General features: G+C 47.2%; 2 protein-coding genes across 2 annotated transcripts in view; both read right to left on the minus strand.

Moving 5' to 3' along the window:
• LOC147734881 (alpha-N-acetylgalactosamine-specific lectin-like) overlaps window positions 1–11583 on the minus strand; it is a 379481-nt gene extending 367898 nt beyond the window's left edge. Inside the window, exon 1 of the mRNA XM_086953663.1 lies at window positions 11543–11583. The gene's annotated coding sequence lies outside the window, so the exon portion shown is untranslated. The remainder of the gene's footprint in view (window positions 1–11542) is intronic.
• The window catches only part of LOC147734882 (C-type lectin mannose-binding isoform-like), a 79925-nt gene extending 68249 nt beyond the window's left edge, over window positions 1–11676 (minus strand). Inside the window, exons 1-3 of the mRNA XM_086953659.1 lie at window positions 11543–11676; window positions 7402–7449; window positions 3958–4115 (exon numbers count right to left, since the gene is read on the minus strand). Coding sequence (XP_086809785.1) covers window positions 3958–4115; window positions 7402–7444 — 201 coding nt within the window. The 5' untranslated portion in view covers window positions 7445–7449; window positions 11543–11676. The remainder of the gene's footprint in view (window positions 1–3957; window positions 4116–7401; window positions 7450–11542) is intronic.
• Window positions 11677–19581: the final 7905 nt, after the last annotated feature.

Here is a 19581-nt window from a genome sequence, read left to right on the forward strand (position 1 = left end):
ATAGCTTATATACTTAATTCATGTCATAAGAAACAGTATAGTAGGCGTAACAGCTGAGAGAAGACAAGATAACAGTATACACGTGTTACTAGTACGTAATCAGAAGGCGTGGACTAGGCGTGAACTGGAGGTGTGTGCTAGAAACGTCACGGATGGGTGTCACAAAGGGGTGGCACTAACAGAAATGTTGCAATGTCAGCAGAAATCGGAAGCTTGGAAGCGCGCGCAGCTGCATGACGTGTGATAGACGTGAAACTGGAGGGGTGCAGGGGACTTGACATTTACACTGACGGAAAGAGACAGAAGTCTGGCATGTCAGATCAACTTGTACTTCTATCATATCTGATATCTGATGTTTAGGAACCATATTATCTGGACGGAAAGGTCTCTAGGGTAGAAGCCATTCTATACTAACTGTGGATGCGTGTATAAGCGCCTAAGTGTCTGCATGAGAAGCGTGGGGGCAAGGGGCCTTCCATGGAAGCATGGCAACAGGAGCTATGAATTACTTGCACTGAGACAGGTCGGCCCTTTGGCTCTGCAGCTGGGGAGGATGTTTACTGAAGCTAGTAGGCAGGAATGCATTTTCGAAGAGCGGAACAGATAACTCGAAGGTTATAGTCAGACTTGGCAGAAAGCAGGCTGAGCTGAGCGGGATGGGCCGCGCTGGAAGTAAGTCAGAGTTCACGGGTACAGAAGCAGCCTGGGCTGAGGCTGTCAGAGTCAGAAGCCAGAAAAGAGGCTCGATGGCAGAAATTCAGGGCCTACTTTGCCAGAGCAGGAAAACATGTAAAGTACACTACAAAAAGACGTTGGCATAGCATACTTAGGAACGGGCTATTTAATCCTTTCTGGGTGGATCTGAAAGAGGACAGGTTAACGTTGGACGCAAATGCATTTGCGTCTTCATAACTGACACAGGAGAGAAGTTACATGCACTTTAAGCTGGTACATGGAGTCGGTGGGGTACGCGCTAGGGAACACAACTTGACCATAAAATTTATATTTCCTCAGAGAGATGGCCGCTGACTACTTTTTTTTTTCAACTATATAATTTAAATTTGTCTTCTATGTGCTTTTGGGAGTTTTTGAGTATGTTTTACTGTGCATGAGTAAATTGGTGAATGAAGCATGAGTCAATCAGTGGATGAATGAATGTATCTTGGCAAGGGAGAGTGACAGGGTGCATGTGATCTTATCCACTGGTTGCTGGTAATTAAAGGTAGAGGAGGGCATGCATCCATCGATCTACATGCACACTCACACCCACATGCATTCACAAGTGTTTACACATACACACACCATTTACAAGCACACATGCACACACATATCACCGCACACACTCACAAATCCACATACTTTTGTACATGCACATATGCAGGCACACATCAAACATTAAAATAAAATGAACTTACCAGATGCAGCATAGATCTTGGCCTCGAGCCTTCTGCAGGAGTGGTTCTGCAGTCGTCACTTATTGGATGGAGAAATCGGCAGTCCCTATCTGTCATAGAGTGGCATAGGGTCAGTGAAGCTTGCTAGCCCCGACCCATTTTGTGACAATGTGACAATGAAAGGTGCTCTGCCTTCGGCACTTCAGGGCTTAAAACCCTAAGGTTCCAGGCTATCAGTAATGCTACCCCTGATCATGAGTCCTCCCAGTGCTTTGCCAGGCTGAAAAGGTCACACCCACAGAGCTGTGACATCTTCAGCATGCAAAAATCAGCTCAGGCAACTAGGGGCCTGCGCATTTAGAGCGGCATTAAAGGCTCTCTGCTCTTAAGAATGGACCACTCCTGATCTTATTGACTCAGGATGCAATTCCTGTGCTAATTGAAAGCTATTGTTGTTGCCAATGCTTGTTTACCGAAAGTTGTACTGGAGCAGCATCTTTTGGAACCACCCGTTCATGTTCTAACCATGCCATATATATACACACATGGTCTATGTAATTGTGTGTTTTTTATCATTAACGTAAAGTCGTGCACGTGACCGAGATACTTGCTGTATAATCTAGACACTTCCATGAGTGTGTATACTAATGTTTTCTTCATATTAATACCTATTTGCTGTTCTTGTTTATATCTGCATTTGTGTAGATTAAGTGACTCTTTGGCTCAAATACATTCACATATTCAGTTAAATAGTACCCTGCATTTGTTTTATGACTATATATCGCGCATTCAGTTGTGCATTGAAGTATTTTGCAATGCTAGCTTGACCAAAGGCCTGAAGCATTTGGATTTAACGTTTAACCTTCAAAGCGAAAGTTGTTTGCTTTGCATGTCCTCTCCCCTGCAGGTGCAGTCTCAAGGCATTCATTACTTAGTGAAAGGAAGATTGTGTATGGAAGATTGTGAGGCTCAGAGAAGAACACTGGCAAGGACGAGTGGCACTAACAAACAAAGGGAGTAGCAGCATTCACATGATATCTGGAGACTGGAATAATCCAACAGCATTTCTGATGCAAGGACCAGGAGATTGGAGTAGGAATAGAGGGTGAAAAGTTTCACAGTGAGAAGGTTAAAAGTAGAGGGACTCATGAATTAAGACTATCAAATGTTCTGTGGAGTTTAACAGATGGTAATATTTTCAGTTTAGGCAGATTCCCCTTAGACTTGGAGAGGTACAGACCTCCCTGCGATATCTCTGTTGTGTGGCTTTATGCTATATCAAATTATTTATTTTGGAGAACTTCTCCAGAAGTTCTACAATGCTCATACTGTGGTATTCCATGACTTGATGTCATTTGAAATTAGTTTATGTCACTTAGAATGTTTATCCTTGATTACCGAGTCAGTTGCTCAGAGGCCTTTTTCCTACCTTACTTGATCTGATTATGGTATTCCCATTTATTGTTGTCTAGGTTGGATTACTTTAAACTATCTAGAGGTCTGCATGCATAATTGGCAAGGTGACCTCATATCGTATCCTGACCATCAAATTATTTTCCTTATCTTCTGAAATGCTGATGCTATTACTGAATTTCTTGTATTCTTCATGCTATTGAGACTGAACTTTGTTATACAAGTTGGTCTGCTGGTGTGTTTTTGTAGCTTTACAATATATTTCTGAGGTATGTGTATGTTAGTCTGGCTTTGGATTTGTAATAAACCCACATTTAATCTCATCTATCAACTTAGGTTTTCAGTGTGTAGCCAAATGGGTTACCCTGTAAATTGAACTTGCGGATGTTGTCAATTCCTCTTTATTCCTCGGGCGCCTACAAAGTTTAATTGCAGGGAATTTAGAGATAAGCCCAAAGGTGCTGAAACACTATTGTCTTCATGACAGTAGCTTGGGAACCTGTATAAAAATTACACCTACACACACTACATATTGAATTAGTCTCATAAATCTTACCATACTAATGGGAGTGGTGGGCATCACTAATATGCATACTTGGAATGCAGATAGAACATTCATAAACGGTCATCATTATTGATAAAACATATTTATAGCATTGTAATAGGTTACAAGGCATTATATAAAGGACTAGGGGCCCGATTCACAGAATGAGCTTAAGACTCAATCCTACACTTACTACTATTTTGGTATTCACAGAATGCACTTACTACTTTTGGCATTCACAGAATGCACTTACTACTTTTGGTATTCACAGAAGTTAGGATTTTGTCAAGACAGAATTAAGACAAAATCCTAACTTTTGGGAATACCAAAAGTAGTAAGTGCATTCTGTGAATACCAAATTAGTAGTAAGTTTAGGATTGAGTCTTAAGTTCATTATCTGAATTGGGCCCATGGAGATGTGATCAGCATCGATCATTATCCTCAATAGATTGTGGCCCATTTTTACTAAAGGTTGCACCTTTAGGTAGTTTAGCACTGCATCTGCGCGCCTTTAAATTGGTTAGTAAATTCATCTAGCAAGAATCTATGGAAAACCTTAGTAAATAAGAGCCTTTGTATTTATTAGAGCATGCATGGAACTCTTACCTCTGCTTCCGGCCAAGACACTATGTCATTGAATCGCTTGTAGCAAGCATTCTTATACTGCACCCATCCCTGATCACAGGAGCCTTGAACACAGAGACACCTTTCATTGGCATTTATTGTTGAAGTTGGTGTCTGCGTGGTGTTGTTCTGACAGTTACCTAGTAATATTCAAAATACAAAGCAGAGAGGGAAGGTCTTACTTAATAGTAAACATACATTTTAATTCAGTAATAGGAAAATATAAAATACCAACGGAAGCCTCTTCCTTAAATCCAAATTATTGTTGCATCATATCCATTTAAAAACAAATTAATCAGCACTCATCCACACATCATAATACAAAAAGAAGTTACATTTAATTAAATCTGTTAAAATCCGATGGAACGTTCGCTATCTCCCAAGCATTTCTCCTGGCATTACAGAATTGGCCATGTGTTCAACAAAGATTTGATGTAATATTCTATTAACGACTTCTCTCTCCACAAGCAGCAAACATTGACAAGAACCCTTCATAATGAACAAGTTTATCATTGAAGGAATTGCTAGACAGAATGTAATCTCTATTCTTTCCTTGCTTTAATGCTTGGGTTGAGTTGCATTGTGTTAGCAGCAAGATTATTTCATGTGGTGGAAAAGCATCCAACCCAAGTAATAATCCACTTTCTTTCTGACAGGCAAATGGTACATTGATGGTGTGAGATTTAGCAATATGTATCTGCTGTCCCAGTTTGCTCATGCAGGAGACGAATCTGTTTAACAAGACTTGTAAGTTCACCCTTGTCCTGAACATCAGGGGCAGTATTATACAGAGTGCCTCGGGGGCCCAATGGGCATTTGTGCCCACTTTGTGTGCCCACAGGTCACTCTGGCATTACTGAAGGGGCCACAGTTGCTTGTGCATCCCCTTCTGTAACACAGATAGCGTTGGCGCACATAAAGTGGCAGCGCTATCTGCAGGGGCCTTCCCTCATTTGCATAGGGGCATGCCTTGCCTCCGTGTCTATGCAGTAATACCGACGTGGGCGCCGGGGCAAAAAAGCCTTCAGGAGGCACACTGACAGTGCGCCACCTTAAAGGTGAAGCACTGTCACTCTGCCCCCTGATGGCACCCTTCTAGTGGGTGAAGAGGGGTCTCATAGACCCCCCCAGACATCCCCTTGAAGGAGGGTGAAACCACTGACTGCACCCACCTGCAAAAGGATCACTAATCCCCTTGGAAGGTGCAGGCAGGTGCCGCCTGCACAGTGAAAACATGGTGAGGCTGTAAAGCAGCCGCTCCGTGTTTAGCGTGAAAGTGCTTCCTCAGGGCAGCACGAGTTAATACCTGCCCTGGGGGCAGCACATTCACCAATATGCAGCGCACTTCCCTTCATTGCGCTGGGCGCACCTTTAAAAAGTTGCATCCGGTGCAATGAACGTAAATGTGCTGTTTGCATAATAAGGGCCCAGGACACAATCATCATATACCAGAGCAGGGAGTCTAATAATTATGACTGACTGATGCACCGATGGAATGGAACGTTGAAAGGGTCTATGGATGGTTAAATGTGAATGAGTACAATGACTGACAGTACAGAGGATTAAAGGGTGAAAGAAACTCCTCTAGGGTGTGTCGAGCAGCACTCACATAAGCTCATGGGAGATATGATTCAAAGTGGGACAAGGGGTTTTCATTCTTTCAGAATGATTCTCATGGAGCAGCTGATTTGTAAAATAGAGAAAACATTTCTACAGAGCACCTGAGGCTTCAGGAGCACAAGAGGGGCTGGGTGGGGGGGGGGGGGGAGGGTGGATCTGGGTGAGGTGTTCAGGACAGGATCATGACTGGCTGGTCTCAGGACTGGCTTGGTTTAGGGGTGGGCGAAGTTGTGAAATGTTTTCCCTTTTTTTGAACTATTAGAGATTTAGAGGGTAGGAACGATCCGGTAGTTTAAAAATGTGAGGGCCAGGGTTAACCTCCCTCTGCTTCAACTGGAAACGGTTTCCAGTGCTTAGAGAGGTTCTCAAGAATCTTCACTTCCAGCTCAGACCCTGGAAGGGAACCAGGCAGCAGTAGGGACTATCAAAATCTGTCAGGATTGACAAAATATGATTATCTGGTCTTGGTGCCTGCCTCCTCTGTTTGTGTCCGAGGCTGATAGGTCGATTCAGGGTGTGCTTAATTTGAGCTGGTGGTTGCCGGTGTGAGGAACCAGCATTCATTTTGGGTACTGGCACTGATTTTCCCACATCACATAACTGTCTGAGAGCAGGGAAGATAAAAATACCCAAATCGGAAAGGCAGAAAGAAAAGCAAGACACAAAAAGTTATTAAGGTAGAAATCAGGAACCTGCAATGGTGGAATGAAGGGCCAGGGAGTGTCTGTTAGTGCATTAAAAAGGGATGAGGTGAATTGAAGACCATTCAGCCTTGAAATTCAGTGCATCAACGCTTAATTGCACTGGCTGCGGGATCCTGGGTAGAGCTTTTGGCACCGGCACTCAATCTTTTAAAAATAAAGCACTGGTCTCAGGCATTAGGTAGTTGAGGGAGTACTTGACTGTGCAAGTGTGAGAGCAGAACTCCGCACTGTTCACAGGTAATCCCGCCATCTTTCTCTATTACATTCACACTGCATGCGGAAGTATAGTGATTGCTCAGCCTCCCTCCAACGACATGACGTACATGTCTGTGATTGGCCAAGATGAGAGCCTCATTTCCGGCCTGACTGCATGAACAAATATTTGCGTGACTGACAGTCTTCCTTGAAAAGAAAGGCAACGTCTGCATGTAGCTTCACCAAACAAAAGTTAGAAGGGATGAAGAGGTGAGTTAATAAAAATGGGCAGATAAATCCGGAGGCGTGTAAAAAGAAATTAAAGATGTCCTGCATGGATGACTTTCCAGACCCTCGAAGACGAGTATGTTTGACCACCAACAACCCCACTCTGGAGTTCTTTTCTGTGGTGAGCCAGAACTTGGAATCACTGGTTTGGCAGACGCAGGACTAGCCCTTAATACCTAAACCTAGGCTCCTAGCGCAGTATACTCCTGCTACAGATAAGACTGGTCAGTTGTATAATGCGAAATGATAGGGCCCCCTACAGAACGTGATGTGTGGCCCCTCGGGTTTTCATACCTCACAGATATAGGTTTTAGGCTGAATGGGGCCCCTCTGAAGGCAGATATGCTCCATCATTGACACCCCCACCCCCTCTCCACCACACTCCCAATGACACCATAGAAACACTCCTTCCAGGGCACTAGCAACATCAGACTTCATAGATCACTAGAAGAGACACTCAACCCAAGGGTGGAGAAATGAGACACCTTCCCTTTCATCAGCGCCCCACCGTCTAACAGATATTAACTGCTTAAATATTGCTGTACCTGAATGATGCAAATAGTTCATTTAACAAATCACTTGATAGAAAATAAGCTACATTTAAAAAATTGTAACAAACCTCCCACTGCCAACAAACTAAGTAGCAGGATAAATGTCATCATGGTTTCTGGAAAGGAAAAATATAGGAAAGAAATTAGTTATTTGTTAAGGTTTTGCTGTACAGCGCAATAAAAACTAAGGGGCTTATTTACAAGCCTCTTGTACCACCTTTGCGTCATTTGAATAGTGGCGTTCTGGTGGTGCACGGGTCTTGTAAATAAGCCCCTAGCACTTAAAAGGCAATGTAATGTTCTGAGATATTCAGAAAGGCGCCCAGTTCAACATCTTTTGGATTATAGAGTAGTTTTGGGAAGGACAAGGACAGGAAACTAGAGGTAGGCCTTTCAGAGTCCTGTTCACTGATTTGCTAATGCAGTGCAATGGATAGCAAAAGGGCAAGGCAGGGGTATAGGGTGTGCTACCCTGGGCTCTAAATGACAACCATGTTTCTCTGGCGTACACCTGGGCGCTTAGAGAACAAAAAAAATATCTTTTAAATGTCTGCACTGCCTCAACATACGTCTGTGCATGGCCATTTGTTACCTGATCAGCAGAATCAGCCCTTAGGGAAGAAAAGGCCTATAAGTGTGAGCTGTGATATTTGGAGCAGGACAGGTTCACTTGGCCTTTTTGGGCTGAATCCAATTCTGTGATTCTGTAGGTAAAGCTCATTTTAACCCGCTTCCAGCAAATGGTTCATAAAAGAAACAGCCCCTTTGAGGATGGGAGCAGTCTGAATATAACTATGAGAAAGATGACAGACAAAAAAATCAAGGCATGAGAGGTGTAGAGAGTGACTGCAGCTATGCGCTGAACAAAAATATGGATGGAAAGAACAAATGTCAGAGGTGGTAGAAGAGGAGGCATGGTAGCTTGAATGGTAGTAGAAGAGGTGTGGCAACTTGAAGTGGTGGTAGAAGAGCAGGTAATAGAGCTTTGTGATTCCAGAGACACCAGACTTGGGGGTCGTATCTCTTCCCAATTGGAAATCACACTTATAAAATGGTGAAAAATTACTTAGGGGGTTTTTCGCTACCAAGACATGTAAAACTTAAAAGTACATGTCCTGCCTTTAAATACATTGCATCCTGTCATTTTTGGTGTGCAGGGCCTACCGCCAGGGTGGCTTATATTTATAAAAAGGGGTGGCTTGGGCCTGGCAAAAGGGTTGTTTTGCCAGGATGACATGCAGTGTTAACTGCACACAATGGCTCCACAATGGCAGGACTGAGGCGTGGTTAAAGGGATACTTACGTGGGTGGCACCATTAATGCTGTAGGCCCACTAATAGCATTCAATTTACAGGCCCTGGGCACAACAGGTACCAAATTACTAGAGCCTTATAGGTAAATTAAATATGCCAATTGGGGATGAACCAATACTACTATGTTTAGGGGAGAGAGAACAAGCACTTTAACACTGTTAGTCGTGGTAAAGTGCGCAGAGTCCTAATTCCAGCAAAAACAAGATCAGAAAAATGGAGGAGGCAGGCACTACATTGGATGCATGGGGGGACCACACTAAGGCTGTCAGGTCGGACAGAATCTATGCATGATGGGGCACTCACTGAGTGAGGAATACCAAGGTAACATCTTATAGGCGTCCCTGAAGCATTTACATGCTGTGTACATATACAACCTAGACAGCCCTTCAAAAGGCAGCTAATCCACCCGCCCAATAAGGCTATCAAGAAGAACCCCTGTGGCCCCTCCTGTATGAAAAATAAACACAACATTTCTCCGGAAAATGCCTGTAATAGACTCACATATCACACACATTAAAGATACAATAAAGGCAAACAGTATTTGAAACAATCTGTTTAAGAATTATTCAAGGTCACCAGGGCAAGACTCTCTGCAGAACAGAGCTGGCTCTATCAGGGGACCCCATGAGAGGCTGGTACCCTGGGCCCTTCTTAAAACGGCTCCCGCTGGTTTTAGACGTTATTAGAAAGCACTTGCATTAGCTAAATGGATCACATACACTTTTGCATGAGCTGGGCTGCCAGTACTTGCAATGCCTGCTATTGAACTTTACATGTTTCCCAAGTGATGTCCATGAAGTGTGCGGATCGTTAATTCTGGATCTGGCTTACTAGGAGAATGCTTCAGAAGGGAGTTTAAAACCCTAGAACTCAAGTGCAAAGTCTTGCAAAGTGACACAAACAGTGCTTAATTTGAGCTGGTGGGTGACGGTGGGTGCCAAGGGCTCATATGTTTGGGAATGGGCACCTTTTTTACTGCTTTAGATTCTTACAGATAGCAATAAGGAAAACAGACATAGCACAATGGAGGAGGTGGAGAAAGACGGAAAAAGCATCACAAATGGAGAAAGCAGGTAATTGCAAGAGTGGGATAAATGGCCAGGGAGTGTCCGGTACTGGATTAAAGAGGCCGGAGGTGAATTAAAGACTACACAGCTTTGAATCTGTGCGTGCGACATCTAATTACATCAGCTGCGGTCTTCTGAGTGGAGCTTTGAGCACCCGCACTCTGTCATTTACAAATTAAGCACTAGACAAAAGGCAATGCAAAGTCATGCAAGGGCATTTACTTTCCAGTGCAAAAGATACTCTTCAATTGAAAGGTCCCTTTTCTCAGCACAAACTGCACTTTGCACCTCTTTTCAGTTTGATGGATTTTTTGCGCAGTACTTGAATGGATATGACAAGTCCTCATGCCTTTGTACAGAATCTTGATCTGCAAAGTTAGGCTGACCAGGTGTTTGTGCCATAAACTAATGCCTTCTTGAAGCAGGAGCTAACCAGGAGAAATGTTGTCATTTTGTGAAATATTCCACACGTTGCAGTTGTGTTGCACTGCACAGAACACATAGAATGATGCTGTACTGGAAGGGTAAGCTGCCTCTACGGATCCTATGCTGCAGAGGAAACATACGCCTCTACTCCATGCCTCAAAGGGTGTGCAGGGCACAAGGCAGCCTTTATAGTCACCACCACAGGTTTTATGACTGATGATGTCCTTCGAATAATGGACTTGTGTATTCTCATTCTGCTTAATCTCTCAGTGGCATTTGATACCGTCAACTGAACATCCTCACCCTGAAAGATCACCTGGGATTCAGAAGAACTGCAATTCATTGGTTTGTAACCCACCTGGTAAACTGGAAGCTAGTCAAGGTGGACCATGCTCAATTGAAACCTGCAGCTGTCCCTCATGGGACCTAGGTTACGGTGGGCAGGTTCCCCGTCGCATTTGCAACAGAGTGGTTATCCATTATTACAGATATTCAGGGTTGACACCTATGTTAATGATACTTTTTAAACCAATCCTGAGTTGATTCAATGGTGATGAGCTTGGGGAGAGTGATGTACAATGTGCTGTCGTAGAGTCTGACAAGCACCCATTTGAAATCCTCCTCATCGATCATCAGTCATGCCTCTTTCCTCCGCCCTCATTCATCATTCCTTATCCCTAATTTCTCAGCTGTCACTCATCACCCCCCATTCCGAACTGCTCATCCATCATTTCTCATCCCTGACTCCTAAAGCATCATTCCTCGTGCCACATTCCACAGCCCTGAACCCTCTCTCACCACTCCTTGTCCATCATTGCTAAATCCTTATGCCTCATCCCCCGGCACGGATCTCGCTCATCACTCCTCATTCCTCATCCCTGACTCCTTATGCCTCTTTCCTTGTGCCACATTCCACAGCCCGGAACCCTCGCTCATCACTCCTCATTCTTCATCCCTCACTCCTCATTTCTCACGCCTCAACCCTCAGCACCGATCCCTCTGTCATCTCTCCTCTTCCATCTCTCCTCGTCCCTTCAGTTGACATCTATTTATTTCCAAATAATCCTTTTCGCAATCAAACATTACAGTCTTTTTTGTCTTCCAAAGGAGGCCATTCCTGAAACACTGGTGAGCATTTGCTAAGGTTTGCGTAGAACCATGACAATTTCAACGTCCCGTTCTTTTCAAGGATGGAGCCTCCCTACTGAAGCAGAGTGGAAGGCCTGGACAAAAACACATCCCAAAATGCACCTCGACAAGACACAACAAGCAGTTTTTTGGGACCCTGAGTAGAAAAAGAATGGGTTTTTTGAAATGGTTGTAAGCGCTGAGTCTGTTTACAAGTCATACATGCAGACACACACAGCCTGATGCCCCCACTCCCACAAAGACGACAGACTTACCTCACAGAGCTGCCTGTGTAGTGCAGACTTCAGAAGAGCTCAGCGACCTTTTGGCCTCAGAGCTCCCACTGCCCTTTTATATTTGCAGTCCTGGGCACTACCTAGAATGACTTCCTCCTTCGTGACTGTTGTTTTGCATTTCCTGGATTATATAATGCCTTACATTCTATAGAACGTAAACTGTAACCGTTCAAATTCCCCTTGTCCTTACTTCCTCTTCTGAAGACTGTAAGCTGTCTCCATGTTGAAGAGAATTTTCAATTAGGATTTTCCCAAATTGACATTTCCTTGATGTATCTCACGATAAAACTGTTATGTAGGCATTTGCGTATGTAAAAAAAAAACATTGGCTTGTGTGAGAATGGAAGTTAGAGCCACTCTAAGTTAGAGCAAGGTTTTTATAGACAGCCATCATTAAATGTCTTTTCTTTTAGAAGTGAAATTTCCTGGCATTTGACTACTGGTATACTGTGCCACTACCCACTGTTTAAAAAGGTCACACTCTTGCCCAAGCCCTGGCACCTGCTTCAGCTAAACACCTTCAAGGTCACTAGTTTCATTTCCTTATGTCAAACCAAACACTTGGCCTGCTGCGGCTAATGCGAAGAAATCTCCCAGCTGTGTTTAACCTCAGAGCCTGGTTTTCCTGTATTGGGTAAAAACCAATCTATTTATTTTATTCGAAACGTTTTATAATGTGCCAACATGACCCGTACGGGTATCAGAGTGCTGTACGAAGGAAAGGAAACGAGGAGATGTAAAAAACATGAGTACAACACCAGGGAACTTAAAAAAACAAGCAACAACCTACAAAGGTAACAACCCATCTTGTGGGACACGTAAAGAACCAGGGGCCTCATTTATGAAAAGTGACGCATCGCTGCGTGAAAACAGCGATGCGTCACTTTTCACTGCGCACTCCTTACGACATTCCTGATGCGTCATATTTAATGTATGACGCATCATGTCGCAAGGACTTACAGATACGTCAGTATTTCTGACGTATCTGTAAGCGCAAAAGTGACGCAACTCCAGCAACGCGTCCTTTCACATGGGGAAAGCCCCATGTGAAAGGGCTTGCGTCAGTCTTATGCCTGCTGTGAGGCAGGCGCAAGACTTTGACGCAACAGCATCCCAAAAGTGACGCAGTGAAATCTCATAGATTTCACTGCGTCACTATTACGAGGCTTTTTGCGGGGGAACGCCCCCTCTGCATACATTATACCTGACACAGGTATAATGTGGCGCAGGGGTTTAAAAAGTGACGCATCTACCTAGATGCGTCACTTTTTAAATATGGCGCAACGAGGCGCATATTTTACAACGCTGGTGCGTCACAAAAAGTGACGCACCGGCGGCGCAAAACTGGCGCAAGGCCTTCATAAATAAGGCCCCAGGAGAGCAGCAAGTCTAAAAGGCACATGGAAACACAAAAATGAAAACTTATTTGCAGAGGTATAAAATAATGTCAGCGGGAAATAAAAGTTAGTGAAGCTGGCTTCAGGCTATTGCTGTAGATGGTCATTCATGAGTAACCCTTTGACTTGTTTCTTGAATGAGGAGGTAGAGGGTTAGATCTGATCTCTGGAGGATGAGCATCCAAATTCTTGAAACAAAACCAAAAAATGTACTGTTAGAAATGGGATCCCTGGCTGGCCAGGGCTTTCGCCAAAGTCAGTCAGAGACCACCACTCCCAAGTCAGAGCAAGGGAGTTACACGCCAAGATAACCCCTACTCGCCCTCTAGGTAATGTGGCGCGAGCAGCAAGGCTAAACTTGGAGGCGATATGAGTTAAGTATTTGCGCACGCACGCCAGCAACAACACCCAAGGCCCACCACAAAGGAAACTCCACACAAGGTTATATATAAAAATAGCCTTTGTATTACACCAAAACACATTAGATAAAACACACACTTTACATTGTGCCAGGGGCACGGGCAGAATTTACAGGGGATATTTACAAGACAGGGCCACCTGGACCACTGTCAGGAATCAGCACTTTCAGAAGTAACACTTTCAGAAATAACACTTTTTAGATCATAGAATTATCACTGTAGCGCAAAAATAACATACAACCAGTCACTACTGGTACCAGGTGAGCACCACCAATGCAACCCTCACTATCTTAGGAGATTACACTAGGGAACCTGGGCTCTGCTAGCACCACCTGTACTAGCAAGAAGGAAAACCACCTAAGTATCGCTATACCTGTAGGGGTCTAAGGAAGGAAACACATGATGCAATGCATAACATTCATTCAGAGGTGTAAGGAGGAAAACACATGATGCATCAACAACACATTCAGAGGTGCAGCAAAGAACACTTCGCATAAATCACATTAGCATAGAACTTACATCAAAGTCCAGGGTCCAGGTTGCGCCACTGCGCCAAAACCTAAACGTAGCAGCTGCCCACTACTTGCTGGGCAGCTGAGGGACAGAACAGGGGGCCTAAACGCTGCAGCTGGCACTAAGTGCTGCGCAGCTAGGGAAAGGCCAGGGGTGAAGCAGGAGTGCACCTCACTCCTAAAATCCAAAGTACATGTCCCTAAAAGCAAAAATACCTAAACGGTGCAGCTGCCCACTAATTGCTGGGCAGCTGAAAACAGAACTGCGACAGGGCTCTTACTAGCCCTCTGGGACAAAGATGCGCCAAGACGTGGGAGCCCTCTAGGCTCTTGAAGAACTGGGCCCCTTGGAGCACTCTGGCTCCTCTACCACAAATGCTGCGCAAGCTGGGAGCCTCCTAGGCACAACCACTTGCCCATCGTGGGAGCCCTCTGGCTCTAGAATCAACTGGCTCCTAAATACTGATGCCCCAAAATGTGGGAGCAGCCCGCTGCCATCGGGGGCCGCTCAGTGCATGAGGGGGGGGGGGGAGGGCACTGTGCCTTGAAGGCACCAACAACATAGGGCCCCCTTCACTGGGGCTCTGCAGGGGACAACCGTCGGGGCAGCCCTCTATCGAGCGGGGCTGCCCTGGAAAGGAAGCACCGACCAGGTCTCCCGCACCCCCCGGGCAGCTCTACTCACCGGCGGAGGCGGCGGGGGACACCGTCTTCTTTCAGCAGTCTGCCGGGACTCTCCCTCACCTCATGGGAGCCCCGCCTGCTCTCTCGTTCGTCTTCACCTGGTCCCCCATCTCGGGACCGGTACTCAGCTCCAGGCTCAGTCTTTCTGACGGCGCTGGCCAATCCCAGCGCGGCGGCGGGCGGGACTTCCTCCGGCAAACCGGAAGCCCCGCCCCGCGTCCGGCACCGTAGCGCCTGACTTCCTGTTTTGCGGCGCTCGGGCCGCGGCGGTGAATCTCACGGGCATTTCAGAGGGGTGGCACCCTCGAGATGAAATAATACGGAATCAAGCGAGGTAGGCACTCGCTGGGGGTCAGGGACCCCTCACAGAACGGGCAAATGCCGGGTGGGCACCGGCTCGAATGAACAGCGCTCCCAAGCGCTGTGGGCAGAAATACAGCGCTTCCAGCGCTATATGCAGGATAAAGCGCTCCCAAGCGCTAGGAAAGAAATACAGCGCTCCCAGCGCTATGAAGGCACAAAAAGCAACAAGTCCTTCAGTATTCCAGCATCACAGCAGTCCAGGGGCTGGGCAGGGCTCAGGGAGGCAAGCCTTCCCCTGAGCCCCAGCAGCAGCACGCCCCTGGCAAGATTCAAGTTGGGAACAAGAACATTTTCATGGGGTCACAGCCCCTCTTTTATACACCTTTTCCCTTGTCTGTAGGTGCAGGGTGGGGGCAGAACCAGTCGCAGCTGGTCTGTGAGCACTGTTGATGGCTCAACCACCCCTTTCATTCATCAGGCAGGCTAGGGTCATCAGTCGCACCACAGGGGGCGGAGCCAGCATTGTGTGGGGGAAACCCAGCCTCATTCAGGACACAGGCGCAGCCCCTCCCTCACATCAGCATGCTAATCTCTCCATTCACCACCGGGGCAGACCCACACAGACTTCCTGGAGCCTGGCATCCCAGCCAGCTCCAGCCAATCACACGCCAGCACCTTCACAGCGCATACTCAGCCATGTCTAGAAGTGGCGCTTCCGCACAAGACACATACACACCGCACATACCATTGCGCAGCATTCACTCTCACGAGTTCGCACATACCAAACTTGACCATGCACGCCTCACGCATCAGGAACTACCAGGGACACAGACATTCCCCATGCATTCCTATGGGAGAGCAGGCCAATCTCACACACGCACTCAGGGAGAGCACGCACTTTACACTGCGCCACAGTGTCAAAGTGCGCAAAGACCAGAAATCACTAGGCAAAAAATTCAGGGGTGAACCTGCCAGAAGGGCCAAGTCCAACACAACCCCCTTCCAGCCAAAACGCAGGGGAGAACAATCACCACCGTGATGGACTTCCCTGCTTGGGGCGATAGAACACGGACACGGGCCCGCACTGCAGGGACACCCTCCGGTTCTACGCCACGTTGATCCATAAGACCAGCACATACTTAAAAAAAGACAGGCCCAACTAGGCTACCCCACTGGTACTCCTTAGTTGTCCACGGCTAGGACCAGGCCCTAGGCCATCCAGATATCACTGGTCCCTGCCAATACATAGAGTGGGGGGTAACCCCTGGCCTACATAGCCATTCTCCACTCCCTTTCTCTGTGTAGTTTCAAACTACCACTGATTCTTCAACCTAGGGTCTGCACCCTCAGGCTGACCAGAGGTCACGGGCAAGAATGCCCCACCCTACCTCTACTTCTGAAGCACCCTCCAGAACACAACTCTCCCACCAGTTCGGGACCTTTACTCCCTCAGCAGCAGTGACCACGGTCAGACCAGCACAAGATTGGTGTAGTGAGGCATTGCACTTTGCGGGTTGCCAGATGCGGCGCAGGCGGCTGCTCACGGACCGCGTCGAGACGGGGACGGCGAGCGGCATAGGCTGCGCGGCCGAAGGCAGACGCGGCTCAGGGCGGTGCCTACAGGACACCAGGCTGGTCATGACAGAGTCACAGCTCCCTTAACTGGTCTACCACCTTGGATTCGAATTCACTCCTCCTTCAGCAGCAAGGCAACCACTGCAGGTCAATCCCCCATACAGCTTACCCGCTTCCTTCTCTTCAGGCAGGAGTTCCTTCAGGACACTACCTACAGTTGCCCTTACGTCCAGATCCGGACACACCGGCTACTGGCTCCCCAACCGAGGGATGTACCCCTTTGGTCAGATGCCTGGCACACCAGGACTTCCTTGAGGGTGACACATAACTAATGGGTCGTGTACAAGTCTGCCTGACACTCAGGACAGAAGTGGCATCACCCTGGTCACTCCTTGGCGACACAACCCTTCTGGTTGGCCCCTGACCCACTGGTTACTCCACTGGGGAACCTATCCCCCTCGCACCCCTCCATCTGGACTTCTGCACCCTCCCAACTGGAGCGGTACTGCCAGATAACAGAACTACTAGAGCCCTGCTTACAGGCGCTCCACGTTCTCTCCACACTGGGAGATCTCCCTAGAAGGACGCTCCATACGGACATGCTAGGCTCCCTCACCTGGTGTTCCTAAGAAAAAAAAACACCCAGACTACGAAGACCAGGCTTGTGCTCCTCTGAGCCACTTCCACCATACTGGGCTGGAAGACCAGAACCTTTCCTTAGGGTCACTCCCCAACAATTAACACAATGGCACAGGGGCAGGGGAAACTCCCATGAGCTTCAGGCCCACCCATGAAATCATGTTCACTGATGTTCTACATTCTTCAAATACTCTGGGAGATCTTCCTCAAATGACCTATTGGTACAGCCTAGGCCCCCGACCTGACGTTCCCTTCAGAAACATTCTAGGCCCTGACACTGGGTTTCGGGCACCTGGAGACATGCAGTCCCACCCACTCCTTCTCCTCTTGAGACAGGACGTGAGCCCCTACACCGAGACCTAGCTGGGCTACACTTAACCTCTTCCACCACACTGGGCTGGAAGACACCTCAGCCACTCCTTTTGGAATCACTCCATCCTCTATGCCTCTCTCCTCCCAGAACATTACCAACTCCAAACATCTGTCTCTAAATAGACCACAGAAATCAAAAGCCAGCTCCACTGTCTGCAGACGTTCTTGGGAAAAGTTTAACACACAGAACTTTAGGTATCTGAGCAAAACAAGAGTACACAAGCATTCAGCAAGCTCCCCATCCAGAGAACTCACACACTTGCCCAGTGCAACACACAATTCATCCACACACACCCCTCCCCAGACTGGTAAGGCAGTTTCTACCACCCCTGATTTCTCAACCTGACCACACATGACACAGGTACCATAACTCCAGGGCAGGGACGGGGGACACATGCACTGAACACACTTATGCTGCCACCACTGGATCCCACCCTCCTGGTGAATCCAGAAAACACACTGCACTTAGGGGGATGATCTACCCTCCCGAGCTAGGGACACCTAACTCAAAGTGCACAAGAAACACATTTCCACAGAAATGACATTTTTAGCAAACTCCATACAATAATCCCCAAAATGTGATTTATCTAAAATGCAGAGTTTTGTAGTGTGGCCTGTCGCCACTGAGGTACAAAGCAAACACAAATCCTTATCCTCACCGCTGCGTCCAATGTTAGAAATGGGATCCCTGGCTGGCCAGGGCTTTCGCCAAAGTCAGTCAGAGACCACCACTCCCAAGTCAGAGCAAGGGAGTTACACGCCAAGATAACCCCTACTCGCCCTCTAGGTAACGTGGCGCGAGCAGCAAGGCTAAACTTGGAGGCGATATGAGTTAAGTATTTGCGCACGCACCCCAGCAACAACACCCAAGGCCCACCACAAAGGAAACTCCACACAAGGTTATATATAAAAATAGCCTTTGTATTACACCAAAACACATTAGATAAAACACACACTTTACATTGTGCCAGGGGCACGGGCAGAATTTACAGGGGATATTTACAAGACAGGGCCACCTGGATCACTGTCAGGAATCAGCACTTTCAGAAGTAACACTTTCAGAAATAGCACTTTTTAGATCATAGAATTATCACTGTAGCGCAAAAATAACATACAACCAGTCACTACTGGTACCAGGTGAGCACCACCTATGCAACCCTCACTATCTTAGGAGATTACACTAGGGAACCTGGGCTCTGCTAGCACCACCTGTACTAGCAAGAAGGAAAACCGCCTAAGTATCGCTATACCTGTAGGGGTCTAAGGAAGGAAACACATGATGCAATGCATAACATTCATTCAGAGGTGTAAGGAGGAAAACACATGATGCATCAACAACACATTCAGAGGTGCAGCAAAGAACACTTCGCATAAATCACATTAGCATAGAACTTACATCAAAGTCCAGGGTCCAGGTTGCGCCACTGCGCCAAAACCTAAACGTAGCAGCTGCCCACTACTTGCTGGGCAGCTGAGGGACAGAACAGGGGGCCTAAACGCTGCAGCTGGCACTAAGTGCTGCGCAGCTGGGGAAAGGCCAGGGGTGAAGCAGGAGTGCGCCTCACTCCTAAAATCCAAAGTACATGTCCCTAAAAGCAAAAATACCTAAACGGTGCAGCTGCCCACTAATTGCTGGGCAGCTGAAAACAGAACTGCGACAGGGCTCTTACTAGCCCTCTGGGACAAAGATGCGCCAAGACGTGGGAGCCCTCTAGGCTCTTGAAGAACTGGGCCCCTTGGAGCACTCTGGCTCCTCTACCACAAATGCTGCGCAAGCTGGGAGCCTCCTAGGCACAACCACTTGCCCATCGTGGGAGCCCTCTGGCTCTAGAATCAACTGGCTCCTAAATACTGATGCCCCAAAATGTGGGAGCGGCCCGCTGCCATCGGGGGCCGCTCAGTGCATGAGGGGGGGGGGGGCACTGTGCCTTGAAGGCACCAACAACATAGGGCCCCCTTCACTGGGGCTCTGCAGGGGACAACCGTCGGGGCAGCCCTCTATCGAGCGGGGCTGCCCTGGAAAGGAAGCACCGACCAGGTCTCCCGCACCCCCGGGCAGCTCTACTCACCGGCGGAGGCGGCGGGGGACACCGTCTTTTTTCAGCAGTCTGCCGGGA

The sequence above is a fragment of the Lissotriton vulgaris genome, chromosome 1_2 (assembly GCF_964263255.1).
Source record: "Lissotriton vulgaris chromosome 1_2, aLisVul1.2, whole genome shotgun sequence".
In the NCBI taxonomy this organism is placed as follows: domain Eukaryota; kingdom Metazoa; phylum Chordata; class Amphibia; order Caudata; family Salamandridae; genus Lissotriton; species Lissotriton vulgaris.